Source organism: Schistocerca cancellata, chromosome 5, assembly GCF_023864275.1.
Source record: "Schistocerca cancellata isolate TAMUIC-IGC-003103 chromosome 5, iqSchCanc2.1, whole genome shotgun sequence".
NCBI lineage: Eukaryota > Metazoa > Arthropoda > Insecta > Orthoptera > Acrididae > Schistocerca > Schistocerca cancellata.
This window is the reverse complement of record NC_064630.1, coordinates 358,895,282-358,913,382: the sequence shown is the minus strand read 5'-3', so window position 1 is coordinate 358,913,382 and position 18,101 is coordinate 358,895,282. Positions and strand designations below refer to the sequence as shown.

At 38.8% G+C, this 18,101-nt stretch overlaps 1 protein-coding gene across 3 annotated transcripts in view; it reads left to right on the top strand.

Moving 5' to 3' along the window:
• Positions 1-18,101, top strand: part of LOC126188035 (tyrosine-protein phosphatase non-receptor type 23-like) — a 185,776-nt gene that overhangs the window by 133,942 nt on the left and 33,733 nt on the right. For all 3 annotated transcript variants that reach the window (XM_049929461.1, XM_049929460.1, XM_049929462.1), the window contains exons 15-16: positions 762-890; positions 15,788-15,972. In XM_049929461.1, the coding sequence (XP_049785418.1) occupies positions 762-890; positions 15,788-15,972 (314 nt within the window). The remainder of the gene's footprint in view (positions 1-761; positions 891-15,787; positions 15,973-18,101) is intronic.

Sequence of the window (18,101 nt, the reverse complement as noted above, 5' to 3'; positions counted from 1 at the left end):
TGTTGGTAAGTATAAAGTTAATTAAAATGAGCAGGTAGGATTTCATAGATTCAGAATCAAGTGGGTGCTGATTGAGAAATGTTCAGCAGCATACAGAACATATAAATGAGGGATGTTGGTGTAGAGGGAGGTGGCATTAATAGTGACAAGCAAGGTGCATTGTAGGAGTCGACTGGGTACAGATTTCAGATGATCTACAAAATGGTTGGTGTCTTTAATATAGGAGTGAAGTCTTTGTACTATAGATTGCAGGTGGTGTTAAACTAAGGCAGATATATATTTGATAGGTACATTGAAGCCAGCAACCACGAGAAATCCAGGGTGATTGGGTTTGTGGATATTAGGAAGAAGGTAAAAGGTGAGGGTGTGTGGTTTGGGTGGGGTCAGAGGTTCTGTGAATTGAGGTATTTATCCTTGTGAGGGGTCTTGGAGCCTTGCTCTTCCCATTTCAAACCTCCTCAACCTATCCCTGTCTTCTCCCTGAGGAAGAAATTACTTATTCTGAAACGTAAGCTAGTGACATGCCTATCGGCAACACAGGTATTTTGCCTCCTGCAAGTAAGTACTGGCCAGCAAATCATTCTTGTAATTTTCTTGGATGAATTTTCCCTTTCACACAAAATCCTGTTCTTTTGTTTTAATTTATTTCTAATTCAAGAAGAATGTTGTTATTCATTTGTATCTTGTCTTAACTGTATGATAAAACTGTGAGTTTTTCTGTTTTATTTGAAAGTATTCTAAATGTGATGATTGTGTTGCAGGACTTGACACCAAACACACCATCATTTATTGCTACACAGGCTCCATTGCCATCTACGTATGCAGACTTCTGGATGATGGTTTGGGAACAGCAAGTTGAAGTTGTTGTGTGTCTTCTTAGTGACACAGAGGTAATTTCTGCAGTCATAATAATATTCCCCGGATGTTTAAACCAGGCTATTCCTTGGGCAAGAATGCTGAAACATGTCTGGGTAAAACAAAACTGCAAAGGTGTCTTGCCTAAGGCAAAATTCCTCATTCAATTTTTATAGCAAGCCTGAAAATAAGTAGAACTGCAGCACCACAAGATTATCAGGCTGTTCCTGTTTGTGTGCTCATGCCATAGGCAGCCTGTCAACTGGTCTGCAGCCTACACAGTTGTAGCACCTCAGCTGAGCACCCTTGAGCAGAGGTGACCAAGTGACTTGCAGACATGCAGAACAAGGAGTGAACACTGTGCAGTAGATCTACCTGACAGCTAGCCTGCACCTGGCCATGGGCAAACAGACAGGTGCTTACAGGTGCCCATGACCCATGTAGCAGCAATGGAATAGCTTGTTTTAAACAGTATGTTGCCCCTTCTTCAACATTAATGAATATTATTCAAGTGTGAATCTATTTACGAGAATGATAAAAATGTATATTTATGACAGAGTTGACAATCGGTTCTTTCATCATAATTGAAAATGAGTGACAGGATAGGGGAAGGAAAAAGTAATGTCAGATTATGACTCCGGTGAGACGACATACAGGAAGTGGTTAGAGGCTAACAATAGAGTCAAGAAGGTGCTTAATATTGAACTGGGGATGGTTAAAAAGTAAATTTGGAATGAACAAACAGGAAGGAAATACAAGCTGCAAATACAAACAAAATAATGATGAACACAAAAAGTGTATTGTTAACTATGTCGGTCAAAGGAAAAAAGAATGGCAAAAATAAATTCAAAGACAGGAAGAAATGAGAAAAGAGGAAAAGGAAAAAAATGGAATGCAGAATGCTGTGTGTTGGTTGCAAAGAAATTGGTATATGATGTGCCTGCAATCACTGCTGACTCTCTGTGACCTGATAATAAATATCAGTCACAGAACTGGAATAGGAAGAAGTGGGCACATGTATGTGACAGATTTTCCTTCTGAGTCTTCTAAGCAGACCTATGGAGCAAGAGGGCTTGAACACGACTTGCGTAGGGATAGACAAGAATATTGTATAGATTCGGCAGATGATGGAACACAACTTTGGAAGTTTTGGGGATGAGTGGGGTGAGCACTTCTTACTTCTGAGCTAAATGAGAGGCTGTCAGAGCCGTGGTGGAAAATATGGTATAATATTGTCAGTCCTAGATCACTTTGACTGATGGAAGATGTCCTGTTGTGTGGCTGATCAGTAGATATATAAGGACTGTGGACTGTGGTCTGCAGATGAGATACGGGTTATCTGTTTCTGAACAAGGTGGGCAGGTAGTTTATCTGCATAAGCCTCAGCAAGACATTGACTACTGGATTGAGTCTTTCTTTCTCATCCCGTCCGGTAAGTCTCCCCTGACCCGGGGATATGGGTGACTTTTCTGAACTTTACCCCTTTCCCTAAACCTCTCCAGTACTTTTCCTTCAGCCCTCTTCCTTCCCCTTCAACTCTTCTGTCAGAAGAAGGAACCATTGACTCCAAAACTTTGTAAAAGTTAAACTCTTTTGTTTTTGTGTTCCCATGCCGTCACTTGCTGAGTAGACTTTTTATCTATCCATTTACAGTAGACTAGTCGTTATCAGGAGAAAGAAAACTGGCGTTCTACGGATCGGAGCGTGGGATGTCAGATCCCTTAATGGGGCAGGTAGGTTAGAAAATTTAAAAAGAGAAATGGATAGGTTACAGTAGATATAGTGGGAATTAGTGAAGTTCGGTGGCAGGAGGAACAAGACTTCTGGTCAGGAGACGACAGGGTTATAAACACAAAATCAAATAGGGGTAATGCAGGAGTAGGTTTAATAATGAATAGGAAAATAGGAATGCGGGTAAGCTACTACAAACAGCACAGCGAACACATTGTTGTGGCCAAGATAGATACGAAGCCCACACCTACTACAGTAGTACAAGATTATATGCCAACTAGCTCTGCAGATGACGAAGAAATTGAAGAAATGTATGATGAAATAAAAGAAATTATTCAGATAGTGAAGGGAGACGAAAATTTAATAGTCATTGGTGACTGGAATTCGAGTGTAGGAAAAAGGAGAGAAGGAAACGTAGTAGGTGAATATGGATTGGAGCTAAGAAATGAAAGAGGAAGCCGCATGGTAGAATTTTGCACAGAACACAACTTAATCATAGCTAACACTTGGTTTAAGAATCATGAAAGAAGCTTGTATACATGGAAGAACCCTGGAGATACTAAAAGGTATCAGATAGATTATATAATAGCAAGACAGAGATTTAGGAACCAGGTTTTAAATTTTAAGACATTTCCAGGGGCAGATGTGGACTGACCACATCTATTGAGTATGACCTGTAGATTAAAACTGAAGAAACTGCAAAAAGGTGGGAATTTAAGGAGATGGGACCTGGATAAACTGAAAGAACCAGGGGTTGTACAGAGTTTCAGGGAGAGCATAAGGGAACAATTGACAGGAATGGGGGAAAGAAATACAGTAGAAGAAGAATGGGTAGCTTTGAGCGATGAAGTAGTGAAGGCAGCAGAGGATCAAGTAGGTAAAAAGACGAGGGCTAGTAGAAATCCTTGGGTAACAGAAGAAATATTGAATTTAATTGATGAAAGGAGAAAATATAAAAATGCAGGAAATGAAGCAGGCAAAAAGGAATACAAACGTCTCAAAAATGAGATCGACAGGAAGTGCAAAATGGCTAAGCAGGGATGCTAGAGGACAAATGTAAGGATGTAGAGGCTTATCTCACTAGGGGTAAGATAGATACTGCCTACAGGAAAATTAGAGAGACCTTTGGAGAAAAGAGAACCACTTGTATGAATATCAAGAGCTCAGATGGAAACCCAGTTCTGAGCAAAGAAGGGAAAGCAGAAAGGTGGAAGGAGTATATAGAGGGTCTATACAAGGGCGATGTACTTGAAGACAATATTATGGAAATGGAAGAGGATGTAGATGAAGATGAAATGGGAGATACGATACTGCGTGAAGAGTTTGACAGTGCACTGAAAGACCTGAGTCGGAACAAGGCCCCGGGAGTAGACAACATTCCATTGGAACTACTGACGGCCTTGGGCGAGCCAGTCCTGTCAAAACTCTACCATCTGGTGAGCAAGATGTATGAAACAGGCGAAATACCCTCAGACTTCAAGAAGAATATAATAATTCCAATCCCAAAGAAAGCAGGTGTTGACAGATGTGAAAATTACCGAACAGTCAGTTTAATAAACCACAGCTGCAAAATACTAACACGAATTCTTTACAGACGAATGGAAAAACTAGTAGAAGCTGACCTCGGGGAAGATCAGTTTGGATTCCGTAGAAACACTGGAACACGTGAGGCAATACAGACCCTACAACTTATCTTAGAAGAAAGATTAAGGAAAGGCAAACCTACGTTTCTAGCATTTGTAGTCTTAGAGAAAGCTTTTGACAATGTTGACTGGAATACTGTCTTTCAAATTCTAAAGGTGGCAGGGGTAAAATACAGGGAGCGAAAGGCTATTTACAATTTGTACAGAAACCAGATGGCAGTTACAAGAGTCGAGGGACATGAAAGGGAAACATTGGTTGGGAAGGGAGTAAGACAGGGTTGTAGCCTCTCTCCGATGTTATTCAATCTGTATATTGAGCAAGCAGTAAAGGAAACAAAAGAAAAATTCGGAGTAGGTATTAAAATCCATGGAGAAGAAATAAAAACTTTGTGGTTCGCTGATGACATTGTAATTCTGTCAGAGACAGCAAAGGACTTGGAAGAGCAGTTGAATGGAATGGACAGTGTCTTGAAAGGAAGCTATAAGATGAACATCAACAAAAGCAAAACGAGGATAATGGAATGTAGACTAATTAAGTCGGGTGATGCTGAGGGAATTAGATTAGGAAATGAGACACTTAAAGTAATAAAGGAGTTTTGCTATTTGGGGAGCAAAATAACTGATGATGGTCGAAGTAGAGAGGATATAAAATGTAGACTGGCAATGGCAAGGAAAGTGTTTCTGAAGAAGAGATATTTGTTAACATCAAGTATAGATTTAAGTGTCAGGAAGCCATTTCTGAAAGTATTTGTGTGGAGTGTAGCCATGTTTGGAAGTGAAAGATGGACGATAAATAGTTTGGACAAGAAGAGAATAGAAGCTTTCGAAATGTGGTGCTACAGAAGAATGCTGAAGATTAGATGGGTAGATCACATAACTAATGAGGAAGTATTGAACAGGATTGGGGAGAAGAGAAGTTTGTGGCACAACTTGACCAGAAGAAGGAATCGGTTGGTAGGACATGTTCTGAGGCATCAAGGGATCACCAATTTAGTATTGGAGGGCAGCGTGGAGGGTAAAAATCATAGAGGGAGACCAAGAGATGAATACACTAAACAGATTCAGAAGGATGTAGGCTGCATTAGGTACTGGGAGATGAAGAAGCTTGCACAGGATAGAGTAGCATGGAGAGCTGCATCAAACCAGTCACAGGACTGAAGACCACAACAACAACAACATAGTGGATTGGCCTTATATAATTCATGTAACTGCATTCATACACATCTGTCATAGAATAGTGCCCCTTTCACCACTCAGAGTCTCTAATGATAGAACAGTAGAAACCACAGTCTGTGAAAGTGCTTTAACTAAATCCCATTGTGCCTCAAAATGAGGGATATCGTCCACGATATTCCAAGTCACCCCTCCAGAAATGATATTTTGTTTCCCAGATATTGGTCCATCCCTAAAACATTTCTGCTTCCCAAGCCCCCACCCCAATGTTATAGCTCTGAGGAACACCCAAGTACAAAAACTGTCCCAGCTGTTTCATTGCAACCATTGTAGAACAGTGACCAATTGCAAACTACACACACAGATTAATGGCCCCTTCTTGTCCTCTCACTCCAGATTGCTACTTTCATTCAACGCAACAGTTGCATTCCAGACATAGCTTGCCGTAGATGGCGGTCATATGTGTGTGAGATGTGTTTGCTTGTGTGAATGTGTGTGTGTTCTCTTTTCTGAAGAAGGCTTTGGCCAAAAGCTATATGTGTAACAGTCTTTTTGTTGTGCCTGTCTGCAACTCAGTGTGTCATCTTTATGGTGAATTACAATCTAAACTAATGTTTTAGTAGTATTCACATCTGTCAACACTTTCTTTCTTTGAAACTGGAGTTATTAGATTTTTCTTTGAAGTCTGAGGGTATTTCACCTATCTCTTATATCTTGCAGACCAGTTGAAGTAGTTTTGTCATGGCTGACTCCCCCAAGGATTTCAGTAATTCTAAGGAAGTATTATCTACCCCAGAGGCCTTGTTTTGACTTACAACTTTTAGTTCTCTGTCGTAGTTCTCATAGTATCGTATCTCTGATCTGTAAAATAAGGGAAAAGGCAGCCACTCACCTATAGCAGATTTATATGTAATGCATGGACACATACAACAGAAACCAGTATTCGCGCTAACTTTAAAGCTCTTGTTCTTTTTCTAGCAAAAGTGCACACATTCACACATGCGACCACATGGGCATTCAAATGCACAGTCCCACGGCTTATTTTGTGTATTGTTCCATCCAGTAATTTCTATTGTTGTTATACATATCTCCCGTCTTATATTCCCTGTCTAGAATATAATAATATAGTTCATTTCCCTTGTATAGCCACTCTGTGTATTCCTTCTACTTTTCAGTTTTCCCTTCTTTGGTTAGGACTGGCTTTCCACCTGAGCTCTTTATAGTCATACAGTGGCTTCTCTTTATTCCAAAGGTCTCTCTAATTTCCTTGTTGGTGGCATCTATCTTTTCCTAGTTATACATGCTTCTACAGCTTTACATTTGCCCACTAGATGTGATTATGTAGTTATTTCGCACTTTCTGTCAATCTCATTTTTTAGATATACGGGGTGTCCCAAAATAATGTATACACTCTTTGAAACTGAACATCTCTTTAATGAAAGGGGTTATAAATACAATTTTAGTGGTGTTAAGTGCCTCATGGTCCAACTTAAGGTGGTAAGTGTTCAAACTGGTTTCTGTCCATCACAATACACCATTGACGACGACTTACGACTGAGTGGCATGCCAACTTTATTGTTTCCAACGGAGTGGCATCACAGACTTGCACAATTTGCTCTCTAAGATTATCCAGTATGTGTGGTCTCACAGTGTAAACTGTTCTTGAGAGTACCCCCACAGAAAGAAGTCTAGAGGAGTGAAATCTGGAAATAGAGTGGGATACTCCACACTCCCTCTTCATCCTAACCACCTGGCGGGGTATGTATGATTGAGAAATGCCCTCACATGCAGGTGAAAGAGAGGTGGTGCCCCATCCTGTTGAAAGTAATAATCTTCATTTCCAAACTCAACACTAAGACCAGGAGTTATCATTTTCAAGTACGAGTCACCCATGACAGTGTTGTTAAAGAAGTACAGCCTGATTAAGCTTCTAGAAGACAGACCACACTAGACTCGTGGTAGATTAACATGCCTTTGCTCGGTTACATATGGATTCTCCCTAGCCCAGTATACACAATTATGGTGGTTAATTGTTCCATCAAGTTTAAACATCACTTCATCTGACCAAAGAATTAGATCATGGAAACATTGCTCTTCTTCACATCTGTTAATGAACCACTCATAAAATTCGGTACGCCTATCAGGATAATCCTCGTTAAGAGCATGGAGGAGTCTGGAAATGTAATGCTCAAAGTTCTGAGACCACAAAATTGTATGAACACTGCTTCTGCAGACCCCAGTCTCTCTTCTCCATATTGTGCACTGTTCCTTCAACTTCAAATTTATCTCTGATTCTTGTAATTGTTACTCTTGTCAGTGGTGGTGTTCCAAATTCAACTCTCCAGCGTTAGCGTATCGCACTACAGTCTCTGTTTTCAGTAACACTTTAGCACTCATTTCCATTGTTCCATGCGGATAATCCTGAAACAAAAGAAAGCATTGTTGTGTTTTTCACCGTTTTCTAAATTTTTACCAATAAAATTGTATTTCTGTCTCCTTTAATTACAGAGATATTCAATAGTTGCTGGTATAACAGTCTCGTTTGATTAATCTAGTCTTGTAATGTCAGCCAACATGGCCTTGCTATGCAGTACTGTAAATGGCTGAAAGCAAGGTGAAACTACAGCCTTTACTTTCCGAGGACATGCAGCTCTGCTGTGTGGTTAAGTGATGACTGCATTCACTTGGACTGTTAGAACCCTTAATCGGGAAGGGAAACGGATACGCTGAAATTGGATGTAGTGGAATTAGTGACGTTTGGTGGCAGGAGGAACGGGGCTTCTGGGTGTGTGAGTATTGGATCATAAATACAAAATCAAATATGGACAATACAGGAGTAGTCTAACAATGAATAAAAAAACAGGAATATGGGTAAGTTACTGTGAGCAGCACAGTGAATTCATTATTGTAGCCAAGATAGGCGCAAAGCCAACACACATCAAAGTCATGCCAGTTTACACGTCAACTAATTTGACAGATAATGAAGATATTGAAAGAATGTATGATGAGATAAGAGACATTATTCATATACTTAAGAGAGAGGAAAAGTTAATTGTGAGCAGTGACTGGAATTTGGCCATACCAAGAGGAACAGAAAGAAAAATAGTAGCAAAATATGAAGTAGGGAGAAAGGAATGGAAGAGGAAGCCATCTCATAGGGTTTTGTGCAGAGTATAATTTAATTGTCACAAACACTTCATTTAAGAATCATTACAGGGGGTTTTATATGTGGAAGAGACCTGGAGACACGGGAAGGTTTCAGATTGATTATATAATGGTAAGACAGAGATTTCGGAACAAGATTTTAAACTGTAAGACATTTCCAGGCGTCAGTTGATATCTTTAACTTTAACCATAATTTGTTGGTTATGGATAAATTACGAAAAGGTGGAAATGAAAGAGATGAGACATAAATAAGTTTAAAGAATTAGTGTTTGTTGAGTGTTGTAAAGGCAGCATTAGGCAACAATTGACTGAAACGGGGAAAAGGAATGGGTAGCTTTGAGAGACGAAATAGTGAATGCAGCATAGAATCAAATAGTTAAAAAACGATGATTAAAATAAAGCCTTGGATGTCTTAGGAGATATTGAATGTAATCAACAAAATGAGAAAATATAAAAATGCAGCAAATGAGACAGGCAAAAGAGAACGCAAACATATGATAAAGGAGATGGCAAAGTCCAAAATCACTAAGCAAAAGTAGCTATAGGACAAAAGTAAGTTTGTAGAGACATATACCTTGCATCTGCCAAGTCGCTCTGCAGCAGCAAGCGTCACGTGTCTTGTCTTGCAGAGCACATAAGGTTGGCAGCACATCCAAGTCTCGTCTGCCCATGTCCCATGAACCTGCGGTGATAGGGTAGGGGTAGTAGTGTTATGTGTGTGTTGCAGCTGTTAGTAGTGTTCTTCTCTAGTTCTTGTGTTAGCTGAGTGTAGTGAGGATGCTTACTATCGCAGAGAGAGCATTAAGTGGAAGAGGTTTCCCATGCAGGAGGAAACTTTAAGGAGCATGTGACGCATCAGTTTAGATGCATTTACCTGCTTCAAAATGTCCACTTCTGGACACTGTACGTGATTTAATTCCTGAATTCCAGGCAAAGGGTCTAGTTCATGATGCTCCATGAACTGGTAGACCCACAAATATAACAGAATTTAAGCTTGATGACATTTTGGACATTGTGTTGCGGAGTCCAACATAATTAGTGAGGAAATTATTGCAAGAGGCTAAAATCGCTTGTATGACTACACATAAGGCTGTAACCAAAGAGCTGCGGATTATCCATATAAAATTACTGCTGTGTAACAATTACATTGTATTGACCACGCAAAAGAATATCGTGTTATGATTGGTTTCAGCAGTTTGTTAGCCAGCATGGAGATGATGATTTACATCAAACCTTTTTTCTCTGATGAGACTTAGTTTCACCTATCTGGTGCCATTTATTACCAAAATTCACGAATTTGGTCATTAGAAAATCCATGTGCCTCAAGAGAAACGTCACTGCATGCAGAGAGAATTGGAGTGTGGGTCGCCATAACACGAGTGAGTATTATATGGCCGATCTTTTACAATACTACCATCACTTGTGGTGTCGTGTATTCCCAGATAATTTATCCATTTATTGCTCTGCTGAATGAAAATGAGGTCAATCATCCATTTTTCCAACAAGATAATGCTACTGCCCATACAGCACAACAGTCCTTACAACTTTTAGATTAAATCTTTGGAGACACAGTAATTATGAAAGGTCTGTGGCAGCCACACTCACCGGATCTCCCTCTGACCGACTATTTCATCTGGGGTGTGGCTAAAACACTTGTGTATCAAAATAACCAAAATACAGTAGGTGAACCGAAGACAGCAATACTTGATTATCTGCATTCGATTACACGTGACGTGGTAAAGGTGTTCGCAAATAAATATAAATTTGTTGCACTATGCCTTCAAGAAAGAGGAAAACGTTTCCAGTACCTACTGTGATATTAGCAAGTACAGAGTATTTAATTGTAGTTAATATAATTAATTAATTTCATTGTTTTAATTGTAATAATGTTGAATCCCGGCCCCTAGCTTATACAGCGGCTTGAATACGCTGCCAACCTTACGTGCCCTGCAAGGCAAGACATGCAGAGCTCGCCGATGCAGAGAGACTTGTTGGATCCATGGTATAACTAGGGTAAAGGTAGATACCATATACAGAAAAATTAAAGAGGCCTTCGCAGAAAACAGAAGTAGGTACTTGAATATCAAGAGCCCAATGGAAAACCAGTACTACGCAAAGAAGAGAAAGGTGAAAGGTATGTGTAGAGGGCTATATGAGGGAAATGAACTTCAAGGTAATATTATACAAAGGAAAGGGGGAGTAAATGAAGATGAGATGGAAGATACAATATTGTAAGAGGAATTTGTCAGAGCAGTAAAAGACCTAAGCCATAACAAGGCCCCTGCAGTAGATGATGTTCCCTCAGAACTGCTGATATCCTTGGGAGTGCCAGTCATGACTAAACTATTCCACCTGGCGTGCAAGATGTATGAGTCAGTGAAGTACTCTCATACTTCAAGAAGAATGTAATAATTCCAGTTCCAAAGAAATGTGTAGACAGGTGTGAATACTACAGAACCATCAGTTTAATACGTCATAGTTGCAAAATACTGCCACAAATTATTTACAGAAGAATGGAAAAACTGTTAGAAGCCAGCCTCAGGGGAGAACAGTTTGGGTTCCAGAGAAATGTAGGAACATGTGAGGCAACACTGACCCTACATCTTATCGTAGAAGATAACTTGAAGAAAGGGAAACCTACGTAGATTTAGAGAAAGCTTTTGACAATGTTGATTGTAATACACATGTTGACATTGTGAAAGTAGTAGGGGTAAATTGCAGGGAGTGAAAGACTGTGTACATCTTGTACAGAAACCTGATAGCAGTTATAACAGCCGAGAGGCATGAAAGGGAAGCAGTGGTTGAGAAGGGAGTGAGACAGATCGTAGTCTATCCCCAGTGTTATTTAATCTATACATTGAGCAGACTGTGAAGGAAAGCAAGGACAAATTTTGAGACAGAATTGAAGTTCCCGGAAGAAGAAATAAAACCTTTGAGCTTCACCAATGAAATTAAAGGCTGGCAGAGACAGCAAAGGGCTTGAAAGTGCATTTCAACAGAATGGACAGTGTCTTTAAAGGAGGATAAAAGATGAACACCAAGAAAAACAAGACAAGGGTAATGGAATGTAGTCAAATTAAATCAGTGGTGCTGAGGAAATTAGATTAGGAAATGATACACTTAAAGTAGAAGATGAGTTTTGCTATCGTAACATGATGGCTGAAGTAGAGAAGATACAAAATGTATAATGGCAATGGCAAGAAAAAAAAAAAAAAGATTTCAGAAGAAGAGAAATTTGTTAACATTGAATATAGATTTAAGTGTTAGGAAGTCTTTTTGTGAGAGTATTTTTATGGAGTGTAGTTTTGTATGGAAGTAAAACATGGACAATAAGCGTTTCAGACAAGAAGAAAATAGAAGCTTTTGAATTGTGGTGCTACAGAAGAATGCTGAAGATTAAATGGGTAGATTGTGTAACTAATGAGGAGGTACAGGATAGAACTAGGGAGATAAGAAATTTGTGCCATAACATGACTGAAAGAAGGTGTAAGTTGATAGGCACATTATGAGACATCAAGGAATCATCAGTTTAGCATAGGAGGGAAGTACTGGAGATAAAAGTTGTAGAGAGAGACCAAGAGAAGAGTACAATAAGCAGGTTCAAATGGATGTGGGTTGCAGTAATTACTGGGAGATACAGAGATGAGCTCAGGGTAAAGTAGCATAGGAGCTGTATCAAACTCTTCTTAGGGCTGAGGACGATGACAAAACAACAACAACAACAACAACAACAACAACATTCCCTTTTGCCTGCTTCATTTGTTCATTTTTATATTTTCTGCTTTAGTGAATTAAATTCAGCATCTCCTGTTATATCCAAAGATTTCTTTTAGGGTGTATCTTTAGACCTGTGTGGTCCTCTGCTGCCTTCACTATTTCTTCTCTTCCTCTTCCTTCTGCTGAGTTCGTCACGCATAACAGATTGTCCTCTCTCTCTTAAATATGCAAATAATTTTTTTTATCTCATCATACATTCTTTCAATCTCTTCATCGTATAAGGAGCTAATTGGCAATTAAATTTGTACTATGTGGTGGGGGTTGACCTTGTGTCAGTTTTGGCTATGATAATATGTTCACTGTGATGTTCATACTAGCTTACCCACATTCCTGTTTTCTTGTTCATTATTAGACATACTCCTACATTACCGTTATACAGATACCCCTCCACTGTGATTCCACTCAAGCCATCCACATCAGCAAAGTCCATGGTTCGTATGTGTGTGTGTGGGGCGGGGGGGGGGGGGGGGGGGGGGGGCCATGTTCCATTTCATAATGCTTTGTAATATTACCCCCCGATATGTAAGCAATGTGACTGCCTCCAAAAGTTTACCACTAATTCTGTAATCAATTACTACTGGGTTATTTCTGCCAGGTGTACCGGTATGAAATGAGCGTTTTTTTGTGAAAATGAAACACTAATTTTGAATTGAAAAGTAAAAACATTTTATTCAAACTACTGACCATTGCTTTCTATACATTTTGACCACCTTTCTGCCAATTTGTAGACACCAAGCCAATAGAAATGTTCGTCTTTTGAAGCAAACCAATCAGATACCCAATTTTCGACTTCTTCGTAGGAATTTAAATGTTCCTCAGCCAATGTGTGTCCCATTGATGAAAACAAATGGTAGTCGGAAGGGGCCAAGTCTGGTGAATACGCCGTGTGGGGTAGCAGCTTCCAGCTGAGTGTTTTTATTGTATCCTGAACCAGTTTTCCTTTGTATGCAGGTGCATTGTCGTGTAAAAACGTTGCATGTCTTTGGCCCATTCTGGTCTTTTTTCGATCAATGCATAGTTCAAATTGATCATTTGTTGTCTGTAGCGATTAGTATTCACAGTTTCACCCGGTTTTAGAAGCTCATGATAAAACACACCTTTCTGATCCCACCAAACACAGAGCATTGTCTTCTTGCCGAATTGATCTAGTTTTGCAGTCAATGTTGATGGTTGTCCCGGATTAATCCATGATTTTTCCCGTTTAGGATTCTTAAAATAAATCAATTTTTCATCGCCAGTAACAGTTCAATGCAAAATTGATTTTCTTTCATGTCTTTGAAGCAAAATTTGACAAATGGTTTTCCGATTTTCCATCTGTCTTTCATTCAATTCATGTGGCACCCATTTTCCACACTTTTGGATCTTTCCCATAGCTCTCAAACGGTCAGAAATTGTTTGTTGTGCAACATTTAGCATTGCTGCCATTTGCTTCTGACTCAGAAAGTATCATCTTCATCCAATATTGCTTGCAATTCGACGTCTTCGAACTTTTTTGGTGGCCTTCCATATTCTTCATATCTTACATTAAAATCATTATTTCTGAACTGTTGAAACCATCTTTTGCATGTTGCTTCTGATAGAGCATGATCACCATATGCCTCGACAAGCATTCGATGCGACTCTGCAGCACTTTTTTTCAAATGAAAACAAAAAATTAATGCTTTCCACAAATCATCACTTTCTGATACAAAATTCGACATTGTTAACACAATGAAAACATATGATGTTTGTTCCATGACTTGATGTATACTAAATATCTTTGACAGATGTCATACCAACCAAAGAAAAAAATAATTAAGGCTCGTTCACAACAAATGTTCCCTATCAACACATTTGTATCTTAACGCTCATTTCATACCGGTACACCTGGTATATTTCCATCTGTTATGACCATTGTCTTGCATTCATTTATGCTTAAACAGAGTTTCCATTTTCAAACCAATTGTAATTACTGTAGTCTTTGTTCTGCGTTTCCTTACAGTTATCCAATAGCGAAGCATTGTCCATGAAAATTCAGGGAGGTCTGCTGACTATCTAATGTATTGACAAAATCAGTAGTGCAGCCTTTGTCAGTGGAGATAACAATTTATTTTTTTATAGGTGGTAGATAGGGGTTATTTGTGATCTGTTGGATGGGTGAGAAAGAAATGTTTCTGCCGTATTATCAGATGAAGGAAGGTACTTCTTTGGCAGGTTGAATGTAAGGTAAGGATAAAAGTTAGGCCCTTGAATGGGAATTAAGCCTATGCAGGATTGAGGTTATCAAGATCAAGTTGATGACAGTATTGTTGGTCTATGTGGATAAGGAGTGTGTGATGTTAGCTAGACACAGAGATTGGAGGGATGGTGTTATGGTCATTGTGGCGAATGATGTTAAAAGTTGAGAGAGTAATTTAGCAAGTTAGGCAGTTTTTAAGGTGGCGTTGTGTGTGTGTGTGTGTGTGTGTGTGTGTGTGTGTGTGTGTAATCTACTAAACTCATACTCTAGTCCTGAAATATGTGACTGAGAGATACTAGCCTTAAATGCGCAAACTATCCAAAAAAAATTGAGAGTCTAGTGGGTAATCTAAAGAAACACTTTGGAAATAACTGTAAAATTCTAATCAGCGGGGATAGGGAATGTTTTCTGCTGCTACATTCTTTGTGAGAAGAAACAATGCTGAAAGTTACCTTATTGAATGCAGGCTAAGGGCACTGAGGAACCAGTCAGGATATACTCACATGTGTAAAGCAAATCGTTGTAATATGTGTAGACTTTTGCTGTGTAAAAGAAATTATTATTATTATTATTATTATTATTATTATTATTATCATTATCATCATTACCGTTTCATCACCACCAGTATCATTATTACTGGTATTATTGACAATAAGTTAACTCAGAAATATTTTGTAAAATATGATTTCATAAAGTTGTTTTTATTTTTTATTTTCCCCCTACACCCAGCTGACTTTATTTGTACTTGCAACTTATGTAACTTCAGCAAAGCGGAGAAACACAGTATGTCTCTTTTTTTTACACTCTAAAAAATGCCGTTATTTTTTTTCTATCTGTACTGGCTGAATTGTCTTTATGCTTGATGGTCTTGAGAGCCCTTGTATAATTTTATTGCTATATACAGTTGTTTTCCAATGCATGCAATTAGTCCTGTGTCCAGTATTGAGCCAATGTGACGCACCCATTCATCCCTTACTGCTTTTCCATATGTATTGAATGTCATGAACTGACACACTTACAACAAACAATGTTAATACATTAAACTTTCAGAATTTTGTTGTCTGTAAATGGCCACTTTCTTGCTAAATGATTACTTTTCTTTTTTTGTAATAAATATTTTACAACTCCAGATAAGCTATTTTTCTGTAATTTTGTATGCATATTAATTTCTGTGTGTGTGTGTGTGTGTGTGTGTGTTTTTTTTTTTTTTTTTTTTTTTTTCCAGTTGGAAGGACAGATTTATTGGCCACAGGAGAAGGGAAGTGAACTGACAATGGGAAGAATGAAGCTCAGTTTACAAAGTTGCAATGTTCGCCCAAATTGGATTGAAAGAATAATTTCTGTGTCTCTTGGTGAAACCAGAGCGAGAAGAGTGATTGTTCACTTGCAGTTTACAGCTTGGCCTGGGAGGTAAGGGGAAGTATGAATTATAGTTTTACGACTATTTAACAGTTTTTCATGTGCCCTCATGTTTTGTTGAGAAATAATCTGGTGTAATCTGCAGCCATTCTTACTCTACCCAACGAAGTTATGAATTATCCTTTACTCAAACAAAGTGTGTTGATTATTTGACACCTCCTCCTTAATGTTAGTCTCCCTTTGCCCTAATAATGTTAAGATACTTCACATCATGGCGTCTGAATGACCTGCCTTCCTTTCCAATATTAAACTTCATATCCCTTTTTCATTACCGAGGAAGGGATTAATAGTTCTGAAGCCTAAGAAATTTGTTCTTCATTTATTTATTTCTATCGGCAGTATTCAGATTTGCCTTCTAAAGGCAATACACAGAGGCTTTCTTGTAGGGTCTCCCATTGCAGTTACTTGAGTGTTCTTGAGATGCTCTTAAACTGTCTAAAAAAATTTGTGATGCAGCAAGCAGCTGTTCTTTGAATATTCCCTCTGTTACAGTCTCAGACTGATAACAGTTCTAAATAACTCAGCGGACCAGAGATTTTTAAGTTACCTTGTCTGTGGATGAATTACACTTTCTTAGGCTTCTTTAAATAAATTTCAGTCTAACGTGCTTTTTCCACAGCTAGATGTATGTGGTGGTTCCATCTCCTGATGATGCACTTGTCTCTGATCAACACTGCCATTGAGAAGAACTTTCTGGATTCTATTCCTTACGAAGTCTTTGAGCAGTCACATACCTGATAACCTATAACATATACTTCCACCTTCGTTAACAATCTGTGTAGAGGCATCATGTCAAATATTTTGTTTTATTTTATTTACATGTCAAATTCCGTAGGACCAAATTGAGGAGCAAATCTCCAAGGTCATGGAACATGTCAGTACATGAAATCACAACATAAAAGTAACAACAGATAAAAATAAATGTTTATGAACCCGAAAAAAGACAGTCCATAAGTTTAAGTAAACGCAGTCAACAGTACAACAAGAATCAGCTTAATTTTTCAAGGAACTCCTCGACAGAATAGAAGGAGTGACCCATGAGGAAACTCTTCAGTTTCGATTTGAAAGCACATAGATTATTGCTAAGATTTTTGAATTCAAGTGGTAGCTTATTGAAAATCGAATGCAGCAGTATACTGCACACCTTTCTGCACAAGAGTTAAGGAAGTGCGATCCAAATGCTGGTTTGATTTCTGCCGAGTATTAACTAAGTGAAAGCTGCTTATTCTTGGGAATTGAGAGGCCAGTGTCAAAATACGCAGTCTCATGAACAGGATTTGAGAAAAGGTTCATGAACTTATACCACTTATTGTCAAAGAGGTTCGTGAACTTACACCACGTATTGCCCATTTCTGAGCCAAGAATATCCTTTTAGAATGGGACGGGCTACCCCAAAACATAATACCATACTACATAAGCGAATGAAAATCAGAAAAGTAGACTAATTTTCATGTCGAACAATCACTCACTTCAGACACCGTTCGAATAGTAAAAATGGCAGCAGTAAGTCTTTCAACAAGATCCTGAACGTGGACTTTCCACGACAGCTTACTATCTGTCTGAACACCTAGAAATTTGAGCTGTTCAGTTTCACTAATCATATGGCCATTCTGTGAAATTAAAACGTCAGGTTTTGTTGAATTGTGTGTTAGAAACTGTAAAAACTGAGTCTTACTGTGATTTACCGTTAGTTTATTTTCTACAAGCCCTGAACTTAGGTTATGAACTGCACTGTTTGAAACCAAGCCAGTGTTGCACACAATATCCTTTACTACCAAGCTAGTGTCATCAGCAAAGAGAAATATTTTAGAGTTACCCATAATACTAGAGGCCATATCATTTATATAAATAAGGAACAGGATTGGCCCCGACTCTGATCCCTGTGGCACCCCCCACTTGTCTGTACCCCACTCAGATCCCACATCACAGCCATTCTCAACATTGTGAATAATGACCTTTTACTGTCTGTTGCTAAAGTAAGAGGTGAACCAATTGTGAGCTACTCCCCATATTCCGTAACGGTCCAACTTCTGGAGCAATATTTTGTGATCAACACAATCAAATGCCTTAGTTAAATAAAAAAATATGCCTAGCGTTCGAAACCTTTTGTTTAACCCATC